The 16,756-nt window shown below is 35.9% G+C and overlaps 2 protein-coding genes across 3 annotated transcripts; one reads left to right on the forward strand and one right to left on the reverse strand.

Moving 5' to 3' along the window:
* Nucleotides 1-184: 184 nt before the first annotated feature.
* On the forward strand, nt 185-10,753 carry LOC117394213 (ankyrin repeat and MYND domain-containing protein 2-like). Its single transcript, XM_034920918.2, has 10 exons — nt 185-391; nt 775-839; nt 2,555-2,693; nt 2,980-3,078; nt 3,436-3,596; nt 4,640-4,854; nt 5,357-5,492; nt 6,906-7,034; nt 7,285-7,429; nt 7,651-10,753. The coding sequence occupies exons 1-10, from the start codon at nt 325-327 to the stop codon at nt 7,815-7,817; spliced, it is 1,323 nt and encodes a 440-aa protein (XP_034776809.1). The 5' UTR covers nt 185-324; the 3' UTR covers nt 7,818-10,753.
* Nucleotides 10,754-11,523: 770 nt separating this feature from the next.
* Nucleotides 11,524-16,428, reverse strand: LOC117435814 (leucine-rich repeat-containing protein 72). Of its 2 annotated transcripts, XM_034059257.3 has the most exons (9): nt 16,246-16,428; nt 15,913-15,986; nt 15,343-15,412; nt 14,679-14,760; nt 14,336-14,449; nt 13,745-13,834; nt 13,145-13,294; nt 12,082-12,112; nt 11,524-11,779 (listed from the first exon to the last, which is right to left on the reverse strand). In XM_034059257.3, the coding sequence occupies exons 1-9, from the start codon at nt 16,261-16,263 to the stop codon at nt 11,614-11,616; spliced, it is 795 nt and encodes a 264-aa protein (XP_033915148.3). In that variant the 5' UTR covers nt 16,264-16,428; the 3' UTR covers nt 11,524-11,613. The 2 variants fall into 2 exon arrangements, with proteins under 2 accessions (XP_033915148.3, XP_058867844.1); XM_059011861.1 differs by lacking the exon at nt 13,745-13,834.
* Nucleotides 16,429-16,756: the final 328 nt, after the last annotated feature.

Raw genomic sequence — 16,756 nt, forward strand, 5'->3', positions numbered from 1 at the left:
CCTCAGATAAATCAAACACATAACTCTCAAAAAACTGTTTTTAACATCTTAGTTATAATTATTAAACACTTTTAAAACGAATATGCCTTCTTTCATCCTGCGTATATAAGTGCTAAAATTGAACAATTATATATTACCACCCCCTCTCTGGTTGCTAAATGAAACATACCAGAAGAAGGCTTAACACGCCGAACTACACTGTTGCGTGTGAAGAGACAGGATACAAAGGGAGAGTGTCTTGTTTTATAAACGCATTAGATTTTTGTATGTGCTATATCGTAAGTATATGAATAGTTCTCCAAGTAATTTTTCAAATAATAAAATATGGCTCCTCCAAAAAAAGGAGATCTTACCGATGAAGAGAAAGAGTTAGTCCACGCTATTGCAGAAGGTAAGGTGTGTGTATTAAGAGATTTTCAATCAAGTTACATGCAATTATAATACCTTTACTGTGTGCATACGTTAAAATATGTGTCGTTTAAAAATACAAGTGCATTAAACATTTTAGCCAGTGAGTAGCTCTCGGCGTTTATCTGTCTGACATTTTCAGTGCCAATGTTTAGTTTGTGTAGGCCTAAACGGACTTCAAAGTGAGATACCGTACTGTCTTTCTTTCTAGTACATTCTGTCTTCTCAGTCCTACCATAATGCATGCTGTTTTTTTGTATTATACAAGTACGCAGGTATAACGATTTGCTATTAAAAATATAGCAACTTAAATATGCTAAACTGTATATTTTGATACAAATATAATTAACTTTATTTCTTGGATAGGAAATGTGCAGGAGGCTTCAAGAGTGCTGGGATGCAAAGGTGTCCGAGTCAACTGTTTGGATGAGGTGAGGGAGAAAAAAAAGGGAAACAATATTGTCACACAGTGTTGCGGCCGTTCTGTTTTAATAATAATCATAATAATCACAATAAGTCCTTTTAATTTAGTCCATGGACTCAAATTTAAAAGTATAAGGGCAGGCACTACACAAGCTTTTTCATTTTAAATCCTTCTCCCTGTGAAGCTGTTGTAAGACCACTGATTTCTAGAAGAAAAAAAAAAATTTAAGTAAGTTGACATCCCTGAATAGGTCTGCGTCCAATCTAAATACATTTGCATTCATACAGTGGATGAAGTTCCTGGTGACCTACTTCTCATGATGCTTGTCACTCAGATTTTGACTGGGGATGTAATCAACTAACAGGCTTGTTTATTTCATAATCCTTTTTTTTAAAACTCGCAGCTATCCTTTTTTTTAAGCCTTAAATAAATTATGCTATCAAATATTAGTAGGTTTTTCTGTCGGCCATGAAAGAACACAATACAAATGATAACATAGACTTACAATCTTTAGTGTATCTTGAAGCATATGGCAAGGACTGTAAGAGCCATGAGATTGCTATCACAAGTAGAATGATAATAACAAGAGGTTGCTGGGATCAGCTGTTGCCGATCGTTCCATGGGCCTGTCACAATCAGATGAGAAAGCCTTGTTCAGTTCTTGTCCACTCTGCTTGGTCTGAATTTGACAGCAGCTGCTATAGAAATTTAAAGCCCAGCATTACATCATAGTAATGTACAGAATATTGAAATAAAAGCACTATAAATGCTATATAGACCCTATATAGACGCCCAAAATAATTTATTATCTATATCACAAGCTGCAATGTTACTGAGATGTGATTTGCCACTTACATCCGACCGTGGCGACAATGGGTGTACCAGGAAATTTATAAATACAAAGCTGAATGTCTATTAAAACATTGTTTCATTTTTTGTACATTGTGTCTAATTGTATAATACATTGATACGAGGGAAGCAGTAACACTGTATTGAGCTTACTTGTCACAGTTAAAAAAAAATGATGTGTGTAATAATGGTACCGTTTCCCTTGTCTGCACAGATAGTTTGGTTTTTCGGTTTAAAACTTTAATTTCTGTTTTACCGATAACTGATTGGACGTCAAACAGCTGGGGTAAAAAAAAAAACAAAAAACTGTTAATAACAAAAGTAAACCGATCATAACTGACTTGCTTCTCTAACTAGCATTTCTGATAACTTAATACATTTTGTTGTGTAAAAGTTGCTGTTTTAATGAAACTGTTCGTGGCTGTTTATCCACCTAGATATTTTAACTGCTATTACCTTGTATTGGAATCAGCCATATAAAAATGTGATATCTAAAAAAAGAGACGCCGTATAAATAAATTGGCTTCCTGTTAGTATTCATGCTGCTTGGATTTACTGTTGCAACAAAAAAAATTGTGGGACCAAGTTGATCATATTATTGCTTGGCTGTTTTGTACGTGTGAAGTGTTTTTGGTCAGATGTATGTTTCTCATATGCCTTGTGAAACAGATATGGATATTCTTCAGTTGATGTGGCTTCGTCTGGACAGAGTTTTTTAAATTAAGGTTCTTGTGTGGAACCTTGTGATGGTTCTACACCACTTATCCCTCGGTCTTAAAGCATAATGCAGAGAAAGATTGTATGAATGACACCACGTAGCCAACCTTGGAATGCACAAGGAAAAATGATAATGAACAAATATTTCCTTTCCAGCATGGGATGACTCCACTGATGCATGCAGCCTACAAAGGGAAAGAGGACATGTGCAAGTTGTTACTACAACATGGAGCTGATGTAAACTGCAATGAGCATGAGTATGGATACACTGCCCTTATGTTTGCAGGATTTTCAGGTACATTTTTTGTTATAAACAGGGTGCTTATGGCTACCAAAATATTCTCAAAAAAATTGTTTGTGTTCCCTTAAAGTAACACAGACATACCGCAGAACAATGTGTTACAAACCCTGTTTAATTAAAAATACAACCATGTATTTAACAACCTGTTTTGCCAGAAATCAGTTAAGGTGCAGAAGTTATATTCACAGGCTTGCATAAACATCTTTATTTCTAATGGCTAATCTAATCCCAATGGCTGTGGTATTATAATTAAACTTGGTGCTCCTTTGTGAAACCCTAGGTAATAAAAACATAACTTGGATGATGCTGGAGGCTGGAGCTGAGACAAATGTAGTAAACTCTATTGGACGGACAGCAGCACAGATGGCTGCCTTTGTCGGTAAGCTGGTTAACTCTCGCATTTCAGCCTGGCTTTAAAAAATAAGAGAGAGGATTGAAAGAACTCGTTATGTTTGCTGGATAGGCCTCATTCCAGCCTGAGTTATAGGCCTACGCTACAAAGAAATCATATAAAAAAAACTGAGAAAATATGGAGGATAATCTTTTTTTCCCGTTCCAAATTGGTATTGTTCACTTTCTCTGCCAAAGGAAGTGTTATGTGTTTATTTTATTTATCTTTTATAATGATTTAGTTTCTGGTGTACTGAGAGAGAATCTATTTGTTATTATATATATATATATATATATATATAATATACTGTATTTATGTATTTATTTATTTATTTATTTTTATCAGGTCAGCATGACTGTGTGACCGTTATCAACAATTTCTTTCCCCGAGAAAGACTGGATTATTATACAAAACCCCAAGGTCTTGATAAAGAGGCCAAGCTTCCCCCCAAGCTTGCTGGACCCTTGCATAAAATCATCATGATGACTAATCTGCACCCTGTAAAGGTAGAGTGACTGCATCCGGAAAGCCTTTTGCAAGTTTAAAAAACTGAGGATAACATCTAATGTCACCTTCACTGTGGCCTTTAGGTCAAGTTAAATCGTGGGAATCTCACAAAAAAAAAAAAACTCTTTGCGATGGTAATTTAACATCTTCTTAAACACCATTTAAGGTATTGACTTCACAATTACAGGTATAACCTTGCATGCTACATGTGTTGGTGACATTGACATCTAGCCAAATATGACTGCCATATTGAGGTCGGATTACTTTTTCAGTTTCTTGGCTATAGAGACTGTACTCGTTGGGTTATTTTATTAATATTGGGTACAATGCTGTTTTCTACTATTTCTTCATTTAGGTTAGCAGAATTGAACTGCTTTACTGCCACATTATTTTAACCTGTGGACAGGTTATGATACAATCTTTTTTTCACATTTCCATTTTACATAAACCATTCATTCCGATATGCCATTCCCCTTACGTTATTCTTCAGGGATGTTTTGTTTTTGTTCATAAAAAGGGCCATTCCAGTCTAGCTTTCCCTGTATTATTTCCAGTTAAACTGATTAATAGATTCCTATTCCTAAGTACAAAAGTCAACCCCATTAGCCAAGCGCAAAGCTCATCAATGTAATTTTAGCCCCCTAATAAAAGCATTCTGCATTCCCCTATACAGGAAATGTCACACTGTGAATGGGGTAGGGTGTTCTGATTTTTATTACCATTCATATATAACTATTTCTCATTGCCCATCCCAGTCCATTAGTTGCTTTAGAAAATTGTTCAATCAGGGTTCACCAGACTTTATTCAATACATCTACAGTGTCCTGTTGAAAGTAGTATAATTGGATTCTGCAGTCTAAAAAGTTAGTACGCATACTGAAAAGGATGTATATAGGTTTTCTAGACTTAATGTAGGAGAAGTGCTGTTGCCGTTATCTTCCCTTTTGAAACTCTAAATGTGAAGTCTAAAGGCAAATGGACAATGTACAGTAGTTCAGTTTTTTTTATTTTGCACGGTTTGCTGTTTTCCTGGTTTACACAGATTGTGATGATGGTGAGAGAGAACGTTCTGCTGGCTGATGTGGCTGCACTGGGGAAATGCTATAGAGTCCTGGACCTGATCTGTGAGAAGTGCATTAAACAGAGGGACATGAATGAGGTGCTTGCCATGAAAATGCACTACATCAGCTTCATTCTACAGAAGTGTATTACTTTCCTAAAGGAACGTGAGGATAAGCTTGATGGCCTTATTAAAAGGTTTGTGTCCTACTTTACACTGTATTGCTTTTTCAGCATTGATTTTTCAGCAAAATAGTGTATCTATTTCTAGCAACAGTAATGGCAGCAAAGTTATGTGACTTAAAAGAATATTTAGTAATTATGAATAACTTATAACATTGAAACTGCAATACATTTACATACATTATTTCATTATGTCTCCCATGTCTTCATCATTCCAGTTCAGAGTTTGCAGTGTGTGTCATTACAAGCTGTATTCTATGATTCTCAATAAAGTAGAAATTAACCTTTTCACTGCCACATAGTTTTTAACCTCTGGATATTTCAATGGTATAGCCTTTTAGTCTTTTTCACATTTCATTTTAAAATCCTGTTTGCAAGCCTCTTAGATTAAGCTACCGGGGATGCTTGGTTTTTGTTCACAAAAACTCCCCATTTCTAGTTTTGTATTGAGTTGGGCTGCATGAGATTTTTCTGAAACTTTTTATTTAAAAAAAAAAAAAAAAACATCTTCCAACAGTTTGTTAAAAGGAAGAGACACCGATGGTTTTCCTTTGTACCAGGAGAAGCTGATCCGAGATTGCATAAGGAAGTTTCCTTACTGTGATGCCACCCTTCTGCAGCAGTTAGTAAGGAGCATTGCCCCTGTGGAGATTGTAAGTAGCACACTGCACTGCCTTGTCATGCTACTGGAAAATATGTACATAGGCAGGAATTACCGTAACTAAACATGCTGCTTTGCATAATAGTTAAACAGAAAGGCCAACCTTACCTTAAAATGTACTTAAGTACTTGAGTTCAATTAACAACTGAAAAGAATATTTATTCTTTTATTCTTAATATGTATTTGCACAGCTGGAAATTGAATGTAATTATACTGCACCGTATGCAACACTGAAATGTTTTGTTTAGTGGTTATTAAATGGTGCACTGTTTAGTTTATTGTTTTTTTTTTTCTTTTTTAATTGATGAAGCAGCACTATTTAATACTTTTCTTTTAAATTTGAATTAATACAATGAATTTGTAAAAGCCACTGCAGCTGGAACTATTGTCTAAGTATTGTTTTGGAAAGAAATGTTCAGTAAAGCAAAGGAGCAGTTCTTGAACTTGTTTGTGTACTTGATAAGCTAAAATAAAATAGGTTAATACTGATGTGGTGTGGGATGTATAATTTGATTTTACGCTCTGTTAATTATTACTTTTTAAATTTTAGAAATTTTGAAAACCTGAATAGTTTCAGCAGTTTAACTAAAAACTAAAAAAAAAACACTAAAATTATTAATGGCATAAAGTGTTGCAAACAAGGGTTATTTCAAATCTAAACTTGTTTGTTTGTTTCTTTATTTATTGGTGTTGAGCATGTAGGGGGAAAAATCAATTGTAAAAAAAAAAAAGTATTTTAAACACAAAGATGTTTTCCTAAAACTGAATTCTCAAAAAGGGGGGAGCGACTTTTACACCAGTGTGACCTATACAACGATTTTTTACGGTGTAAAGCAGGGGTTACTTCATGAAACGGCTGGATTCACCAGGCAAAATACTTTTAAAAATGTTGTTTTATTACAATAAACAGTGTCTGTAATATATGTATATGTCAATAATACTTGAATAGTTGTATTGTGTTAAGAAAGAAAAACGTTTTGGACTTGAAGTAAGATAATTATTTAAGATATTGAAAAAGGAATGGGGGGCGGGGGGTGCTTTGGAGAGCATGGGTGCTTATTAACCTTTTGCCAGTAAAACTGAGCACTAATATGAAAGCAGACAGTCAAGACTGGGTGCTATTCCGAGCACATGCGGTATTCTAAGGTGTTTTAAATGTAACAACAATTAAGAAAAATAAGAACTTTGCTTTGAAGAATACCAAGTTTCTTAAGTACAAATTTAAGAAACATGTTGGATTTAAATTGATTTTAGTTAAGAACATTTTAAGAATAAGGACCCTAAACTGTCCCAACGTAACCCTGTGCAAAGCCTTGAGGAATAATAGCAGGGGTGTAACAGTGTCCTGGTCAAATTCAAGTAAGAGTAGAACTTGAGATCACCTGACAAAATATCTTCGTTCTAGGGCAATGATCCCACCGCTCTCTCTGTGCTCACCCAAGCCATTACCGGCCAGGTTGGTTTTATCGATGGCGAGTTTTGTACAGCCTGTGGTGAAAAGGGAGCTGATAAAAGGTGTTCTGTCTGCAAAATGGTAAGCTGTTGTCCATTATCTTTTAAACAAAGATATTTAGTAAAACACAAGAAAGCTAGTGTGACTTAGTTTGCAGTACACGGTAGAATAATATTTTAGTATTGTATTATGTATCTTTTATAATGTGAAAACTACCTGGAATCTGACGGTGTCAGTTGCAGGAAAAATGTATGGTAAAAATGTAAGAGGTGCTGACAGGAAGAATAATTAATAATATACCAATTAAACAATCTTTTTCTTTTTTTTCTAGGTGCTGTATTGTGCCCAGGACTGTCAGAAGCAACACTGGTTCACACACAAAAAAGTCTGCATGAAACTACGAAATCAGAGAGAAAAACATGAAGCTGAAGTTGCTAAACAGAAAGAAAAACAAGAAAAAACTAAACAAAACAAAGGTTAGTTATTTGAATTGACTTTATTACAATGTCAAGTTTCAAGATGCCTTTATCATTTTTTGTTTTTACAGCTTAAACAAAATACTGAATGTAGTGTAGTTGTTATAGCTGCAAGTGGTTCCCTAGGGTTACTGAAGTTGTGCTGTCTGATGACAAGTGTGTGGATGTACTGCATATTGTAGATGATTGATGTTTTTCATCATCATCTTTAATCTTTTTAGGTGAATCTGAGGAAGCAATAGAAGACACTTCAGTTCCTCAGGAAGAACCCAGTGATGGCCATAATGTTGTAGAGAAAACACAAAGTGGAGAACCTGCAGCTTTGAGCATTTCAGAGAGTGGAATAAATACAGCAGCTTCTGAAACTGAACAGGCCTCTGAAGAGTGACGTTGTCCTCACAGGCTTGGCCAAAGTCAATTTCTGGTAATAAATATATGAACACTTAATCTGTGCTCCGCAAAGTCACTTACCACCAGAGCAGGGAAGTACGTTACTAATTATTCTGCCCTGGAGTTCATGAATGGGATTCCACTTGAAGAACTGCCCAGCACGTGGGTCAAACCACCAACTGGCTGAGCTTGGCATCTAACCATTTTAAGATTTTTGCTGTTGCTCAAATATTGTGTCTGCAAAGTGTGTCAGTAACATATTTATACCAGGCCAGAATTTTGGGCTCTACTCACAAGATCAATGATTAAATAAGTCGCTGTAAACTTATGACACATGAGCTAATGAATGCCCATACCAGATTTCATCGCAGTTCGATGACCTTTACTAAAGCGAGAAATGTGCAGGTGTGACCTAGCCTTACTAATATCTTGGTATCCCTGAATAGTTATAGTCTGCTCTTCAAATATAGGCATCATATTTTAATATGAAGACACCCCCCAGTGCAGTTGTACCCTAAATGTTACCCATTTACTATCAATGTATAATGAATCACATTGGATGACATACAAGTCTGGACCAATCAGTATCATGAAAAAGTATATCGTCATGACCTTTATCCACCATGTAAAAACACTAGAAATATGAAATGGTCAAGTTCCTTCATATATCTCCACATTCTGGTACTCTCAATAACTTGTGATAAAGAATGTTGTAACAAGGGGTCCCCGAGTGGCTCATGTAGTTAAAGCGCTGCCACTGAGAGCGCAGGATGAGTCACACAGCTTGGCGCCAGTTCACTTCTTCCGGGCTGTACAAAGAGACCGAACTTTGCTGGGGACTCCAAAGGGGGCGTCACATTGGCTCTGATGCTCCTGGGGTGGGAGGATGGGAAACCAGCAGGGATTGCTTCTCCTCATTGCGTAACAGTGAACCCTACTGGCCAGACACCGAGCACGTTCAGAGTGGATAACAAGCAGGGCTGATCTCTGTTTTCTGGGATCGGTAGCCCACCTACCTCTGCTCTGGATTGCTTGGTGTAATAGCTATTCTGGCTTTAGGCTTGTGAGATCGGAGGACGCCTGCACGCCCTCAGAACGTCTGTGTTGTGTAGGGACCCGCTGCGGTGAGCAGAAAAAACATAATTGGACATTCCAAATGGGGGGGGGGGGGGGGGGAATAAATACAAGTGATAATTGGTCAAAAATGTTGTAACATTATTACAACTGAGTAAGTGGCTCTTTAGATATCTGGAAAAACGTAAGTGCATAAAGACAGCTGGACAGTCATCTCTAGATGCAGATTCTAGTAGTGCCTTGTTGATTCCTGCATCGGGTTGGGTATCCGCGGGTTCGGGTCGGAATGTGAACTTTTTGGCAGTTTGGGTGCGGGTCAGAAAATGTCATTTTCGGGTCTGAATTTGAATAGCCGTAAAATGTTTTCGGTCCTTCTAGCGTACTCGTCTGTAACCCTTTCCAGATTATGTATTAGAAGGTAAATGCACTGGTATTTCCTGCACTAAAGCAGGAGGCGATTTAGGCGGGAGTCAGCTGACTAAGCAGTGTTCTCGGTTTGTTCAAAAGTGTGGATTTCTTTTGGAATCATAGCGACTGAAAATAATAAACTTGTCATTATGTTTTTGTGTACGACAGCCACAAAACTGGTACATCATCTCTGTGAAAGCTCAGGTGTAGCTCCCTTTCAACTGGTGGCACGAAAGGAATAGACAGGTATTTTATAGTAAAGTAAGCAGAGATAGTTAATATGTTACAATGTTAAGATATATCCAGACCACTAGAGAAAGCTACCACTCTATAGCTTATTGTATAAACTCAATCTGGAGAATGGTAGAGATACCTGTATGTGAATGTGAGAGCGTACAAGAGTCGGTCAGCACAGGCAGTAGGTAAAGGACAAACACTTGCAGGTTTGGGTCGGGTTGCAAGTCCTATTATAGCGGATTGGATCAGGTTGCAGGTAAGAAAACGGTGTTGCAGCGGGTTACCGGTTCAGGTCGGAAGCATGTCCAAAAAGTCCCACAGGACTCTTGTACTTTATGCTAAAGTATGACCAAAGTTCAACCACAAGCTGTTCTTCTGATAATGAAACTCAGTATTTGAGCAACATTTTGAATCCTTGCAAATACAGTACTATAAAACATTAGGGGACAACAAAAAGTGTTGGTGTACGAACATCTAGTACACTTCTTACACGGAAGTACTACGCCTTAGGACTGTTTGTTAAAACATTGTATTTTAAACACTTTAGATACATGCAAAAACAACAAAAAAAACACATACAAAATAGGCTTCTTCATTTCATTATTTGGTCTCCAAGCCATACTGATCAATGTTACAAGAAACAACATGTGTTGTGCTTTCTCCTGGTTGTTTTATAAACCTTCATGGAAGATACATTTCTTAACTTCATTTTGAAACATTATTTAAACTACTGCATAATATAATTAAGTAAAAACAAGTCCACGATAAAGCTATGTTTTCACTAAGTGACCTTAAACGAGCGCAAAGTGTGTTTATAAGTGATACCAATACAGTTTCACTTGTCACAAAAATCAATAATATTACCAAATGTATGTGTCTATATTAGATTAGAAATTTAAATTTTGGAATTGTTTGTTTTGAAAGTTTGTGCATGATTCATGTCGTTTTAGAATATGAAATAAATATTTGTTCCCAAATAAAATGGTGTTAGTTAATATTTGTGTTTGTACATGTTGAGTGTAACTATTACAAGAGTCGTACATTAATTACAAGTAATATACAGTGGTATGGCAAGAGTTAACTTTCCAATGTTTGAATAAGGTCAGGTCTGTGGGGTAAGTCTGACTGTAACTGTATTCTGTTGAACCATTCATATTAAAAGTGTAAATAAAGTGAGCTTTGTACTTGCACTTACCTTTTTATTTTAAAGTTGAAGTGTGTCGTGTTCAGATTTATTGTAAAATGTAATTCCTGGTTTTCTGTTGAATACTTTTATTCCATAATTTAGAAAACTGACATGTTAGGTTACATTTCTTAGAGATATTTGTGAAGTCTTAATGTCCTCTTCTATATAAAATGCCTCTTAAAATATTTTGAAAACCATGGATTACAGACTGGGCTAATCTATTACTCCAAAATGTCCAAATAAAACATCCAGTTTTTTTAGGACGGCCAATTACAGTGATCCATCGCGTATCCGCCTGTCACATATCCGTCATAACCGTTTTTCCGCCATGATCAACCTCTTCAGCTACATTAGTTTATTATTGAACAAATTAGTTGAGATATTGTAGATCTTACCAAAGTTTTCATACACTGTGATGTATGTGCTCTGTGTGCAACCATTGCTGGTAGTGTCATGTGAGTATAATGGTATTTAAGACAGGATTCATTTATCTGCCTTTTTTACATATCCGCCCTTACTGTGGTCCCACCGCAGTCAGATATGCGACGGATTACTGTAGTTGTGTTTTGTTTTTGTTTTTTCTCCCCAGTATATTATGTGGACACCTGTGGAATAGTAACTAGTTAGAACACCAGAACTGATTTTCGAGGGGATCATTGTTACCAACTTTAGCTGGATTTGAACCAACAACCTATATTTATTTATTTATTTCTTAGCAGACTTAGCAAATATTTATATATTTAAAAGTATGTATATCCTCAGCTCCCCCTAGAAATTGTTTTATTTCAAAACAAAATGACACATTTCAAGTTTTTTTATTCAGTTAGTAGTAACGATTGGGTGACATGCCTGCAGTAAGGGGTAGGATTGGGGTATGTTTGTGAACATATCATCTGAATTTAACAGTGATTATCTTAGGTGATTCAGAAGGTTGATCCTCCAGGCGTTTCTGCTCTGATGAAGGTATTGTGTTCCAGTCAATGGAGGAGTACTGCATCAGTGACCTTTGCATGGCCCTGTTCAGCACAGCCGCATCTGGGTCCTGTAATGGAACTCTGAATATACAGACACAAAGACATTACCACTGGCTTAGAAAATACTGTGCTTTGGTAGAGAACTGCCCTCCAAAATGTCACATAAGCTATGGAGATTAAAATAATGCTGCCAGATGTGTGTTTTGTTAATGGAGCTTTTTATGTGACTGGAAACACTGTGCAAATCGCCTGTTGATAAAAGACCTAAAAATGGCCCTTATTTGTTTTTTGTATCACCCCAGGGCATTGTTGTTGTTTAACCTTTTCAGTTTCTGTATTTATGTTGACAACAAACAGGGTAAAACATGTATTGGTACACTTACTTTTTTTGGTTTCTTCTCAAGCCAGATTTATCTGAAAAAAAATTATCCAAGTCACTGCCAAAATGCATATAAGGCAAATGCATATACTTTCCTAAACAAATGTCTGTGTTAATTTAAATAAATTCATATGTAAATGTCCCAGGTTTTCAGTGTTATTGTGTAAACAAAAAAGGCACCAGATCTTATAATTAAAGGAAAGGGATAGCATTTTTGTTTGTAGACCTCATGTACTGACAGCTCCCATATATAATCAAGTTCTTAACTTGAAGTGTATCTATCGGACTGACTCCTTTTAAATCTTTAGGTGTTAGCTAGTCAAAAAAATGTATTCGCATAAAAATCAAAAGGTGTATTCATGCTGACGGAAAAATCAATGGAATTTCCTCTTCAAAGTTTTTAGTTTTTATTTGTATTTTTTTTTTCAGTTTGGAATGTCCAGTTATGTTTTTTCTCTCACCTCAGCGAGTCCCCACACAGCACAAGCATTCTGAGGGAGTGTGAGCATCCTCCGATCTCACAAGCCTAAAGCCAGAAACGCTTTTATGCCGAGCAATCCAGAGCAGAGGTGGGCGGGCTATTGATCCCGGAAAACAGAGATCAACCCTGCTTTTTATCCACTCTGAATGTGCTCGGTGTCTGGCCAGTAGGGTTAGCTGTTGCGTGATGAGGAGAAGCAATCCCTCCCTGTTTCCCATCCCCCACCCTGGGAGCGTCCGAGCCAATGTGACACCCACTGCGGAGGCAAAGTTCGGCCTCTTCGTACAGCCCCAATTCGAACTGGTGTCGCCCCAGCTGTATGAACTTCAAAGATTATTTACAAAAAAAATAGATAAATAACACAACGACCAACTACATTGATCCAGTGCTTAATAAGAAAGCTTTAGCCTGAGTGTTTCAAAATGTTGCTGTTGAAATTCAGAGTTATGGTACCAGTGTGTTAGCCCAAGTCTTTATGTATTCAATGTTAGATATATGTAAGTGATCATGGTTAAAAGTCACAAATTGAAAATAACATGGGGCATCAGCAAAATCCCAACAAAAAAGAATAAACCACTTTACTCACCACAGTAAGTGAGGGACCTTATTGCTGGAGCTCTGGCTTTTGCTAGCAGGGGTGCTTTTACCCGCCTTCCAAATGCTAATGATTTAAGGACACAGGCCCGCTCAGCATTGTACAGGCTGAAAGCAGCATTTCTCTCTTCTTGCTTTACTTCTGGAAAAATAATGAAATGGTAAATTGCTTCACTAGTGTAATGTGTACATGATTCAGAACTGTGGCGTATTATTGTAGCATACACATATACTGCTCCTCCCCTTCTGAGACTTTTTCAATACTACTACTACTACAACAATATATGCTAATCACAATCACTAGCAAACTTTCAAAGACATGTTATGTAACAGTTCAAATAACAAATTACATAAACAAAACATATCAAATAAGTAACAAAACAAAAAAACTCATCTATTAAATTGTACAGACTACATATTGTACTGTAGCTCAGAGTCGTGCAGAAATCACCAAATCTCCCAGGAAGAAAAGCACTGACCGGCCGAATAAGACTACAATTGTACAATAGAAGGACTAGCCTGTGAAATTGAGTATGTGGGAAAGGGGCTGCATGTTACTTTTACTGGTAAAGGTTTTATTTTTTAAACTAACCTCTTCTGTCAAGCAAATGCAGAGATGGCACATAATGAATGACATAGAGACGGTATCCTGAATCTTGTGCCAAAGGATTTAAGAATAAACCTGAAAAGAACTCGATAGTTTATTACAGTAACGTATTTTCTTTATACAGATGAGTCATTGGGTATTAAACAGAAGTTGAGGTAGGTTTTAAATTTATGTTAAGTACTATACCTAATATTGTATCTATCAGGTAAGTTATTTTATTATAGTAAACTAAACAATATAATGCTAAAATTATATACAATTAGAAGAAACCAACAACATCTGTTTTTTTTATTATTAAATGATATTGTACCATTACACTATAAAATGGAAGACAGCAACGCAGATTCCTGTGATTTAAACGTATTGAAAAAAGCATAAAGTAGATGTACAAGTAAAGTTACTAGTTTGAACTTGCATCAATATCATTAAGGAAATATTATAAATTAGAAAATAAATGCCAACAAGCAATTAATTTATTATACGGGAGATCTGTGAAACTATCATTTGTTTTGTTGTGGCTTTATTTACATCCGGAAATTACACTTAAATGATGAATCCATTATTGTGAACGCTTACTTAGTGTCTTCAGAAATTGCATCCCCTTGAGTTCTGACACAGTGCCAACCAGCTTTGTCAACTGGTTGTTGTGAAGCATCAGAACCTGCAGGGATTTCAAATGGCTCAAAGAACCTAGGATGTAAAAGAACATTCTAAAGTAATATTTAATCATTTCTTTCAGAGAAATAATGTACAGTGCCTTAAAGGGTATCAAGTACAATAACTGTTTTCAACATACTGCATCAGGGTGGATATCAAGCCAACGTGATCTGTTGTTTTGAGGAACAACAATGTAACGGGTGGAAGCTGCTGTGTCCTTTAAACTATACTACAAGCAGAACAGATAAAGCTAAAAATGTACCTGTAATATTGGTAAGATCATTGTTGTGGAGGTACAGTTCAGTTAGCCGATAGATGTAGTTCAAGCAGTGTACTTTTTTAATCTGTAAAATAAAGTGGACGATTAAGACTACATCTGTCCAAATCTTTTACAATTTTGTTTCTGATAAACATGCTGGAGACTTTTTCAGATCTATCATGGACATTTCACTATAGGATCTACACTGATTAGAAGAAGAAGAAATTCAGGTCTGAATTCATTATGAATGAGTATGCTGCTATAGTAAAGTGAGCCCAGACTTTTACAGCCATTGTCTAATTTATTATTATTATTATTATTATTATTATTATTATTATTATTATTATTATTATTATTATAGCCATAAATATCTCTCATTGTAAAAGTTTTTGTTCTATTTTTGCACAGATCTGCTTTTCCCATTAATATAAAGACTAGCAAAAATATCACACCAGATAATACATATTTGTCTAATAAAAGTTGAAAAATCCAGACCTTGTTTTAACCAGGTTCTTAATTACTTAATTGAACAATTAAATACCTGCTTGTAACAACCAGTAGGGACCACTGATCTACTGTACACCGCAATGCAAATATCAACCAATTTTAAAGAATTTTACTGAAATGCTGTTAAACAAATACAGATCTAAAGCTTTGTTTTCTTTACCTTATTGTTATTTAGCCATAAGTATTTCAACATCTGAAATCTCGAGAGATCAGTGACATCTATTAGACCTCTAAAAGCAGAAATTAATAATTAAATGTATTAATTAAATGTATTTATACGAGATGCATGCACAATTCAGATTGATAAACCAGCTAATATATATATATATATATATATATATATATATATATATATATATATATATATATACACACACACACACACACACACACACACACACACTAAAAAAAGCAAGTTCATTACGTTATATTTTTAATCAGCAGCATTTGAATAATTAAAAATAAATATAACTTAGAGGGCAAGACCTGAACCTATGTTTGGTGAAAACAGAGACAAACCTATATTGTATAATACTTACGGTTTTGGCATTTTTAAGGTATACCGAAATATAGAACATGCAAAGAATGGGATTAGTGCACCTGCAGGCGTTACATATATTCACAAACATCTTGTTAGCATGCACAAATGTCGTATATTCGACTGAGAAGGTTCAGAGGAAAATTAACAAACCGATAGTTACCACTCTCTAAACCTCTACCCTATACCCACTTGTTTGCAAGATACAGCTCGCTGAGGTCTGCCTCTCTTTTAAAGCCATACTTCTGCAGCTGATCTTGTATTACCTGGAAAAGAAGAATACTTTGACACTAGTTTGTATTATGATTTTTAGAAAAGTGTGGTTGCCATTAATTAATTGACATACATTGCAAATATTAAGACAACGTAATATTGCTGGCTTCGTTTTCGTAAAGCAAATTTAAGATAACGTGAATTGTAGCAAGCCTTTGCTATATTTACACTTTTTTTAATCAGATGTTGTACATATCTACAATGCTTGACTCAAGAGGTATTCGAAATGTATTTAAATTATTCTGTCCCAACCTTTTCGCACGAAGCCATGACCTGTCGGGTAGCGTTCAAGTTTACTGTTGCCAGGAAACGTCACCCTTCACCTTTGTTTCATAACAAACACAAAAAACGCGATGCCGGTGAATACGCATAAAATGGAATGGCTACAATTGTTTTAGCTCATAAGACGTAGACCTGCAAAGGTGTGAGGTACATGCGTCGTTGTTTGCATTTATTTATTTATTTATTTATTTGTTTGTTTGCTTTAAAGAGAGAGATACCATTTCAATAACGTACAACATTGTAACTTTAGTGAGGTCTGTCAAGGGTACAGGAACGCCTGGAGTTAGTAAAGGGGCTGTGTTTGGGATTAACGGATTGAGAGAGCGATTGCACTCGGAGGTTCCTTGTTATGTATATTAGTTCGTTTAGAGGCGTAGGTCGTGGCCCACAGCGAACGCTTATTGTTTTTTTTTTAACACTTGTTATAGTGTATTTGATCATTTATTATCGATCTTAATAAATATCGAGTTTGGCCCTGAAA

The sequence above is a fragment of the Acipenser ruthenus genome, chromosome 3 (assembly GCF_902713425.1).
Source record: "Acipenser ruthenus chromosome 3, fAciRut3.2 maternal haplotype, whole genome shotgun sequence".
In the NCBI taxonomy this organism is placed as follows: Eukaryota; Metazoa; Chordata; class Actinopteri; order Acipenseriformes; family Acipenseridae; genus Acipenser; species Acipenser ruthenus.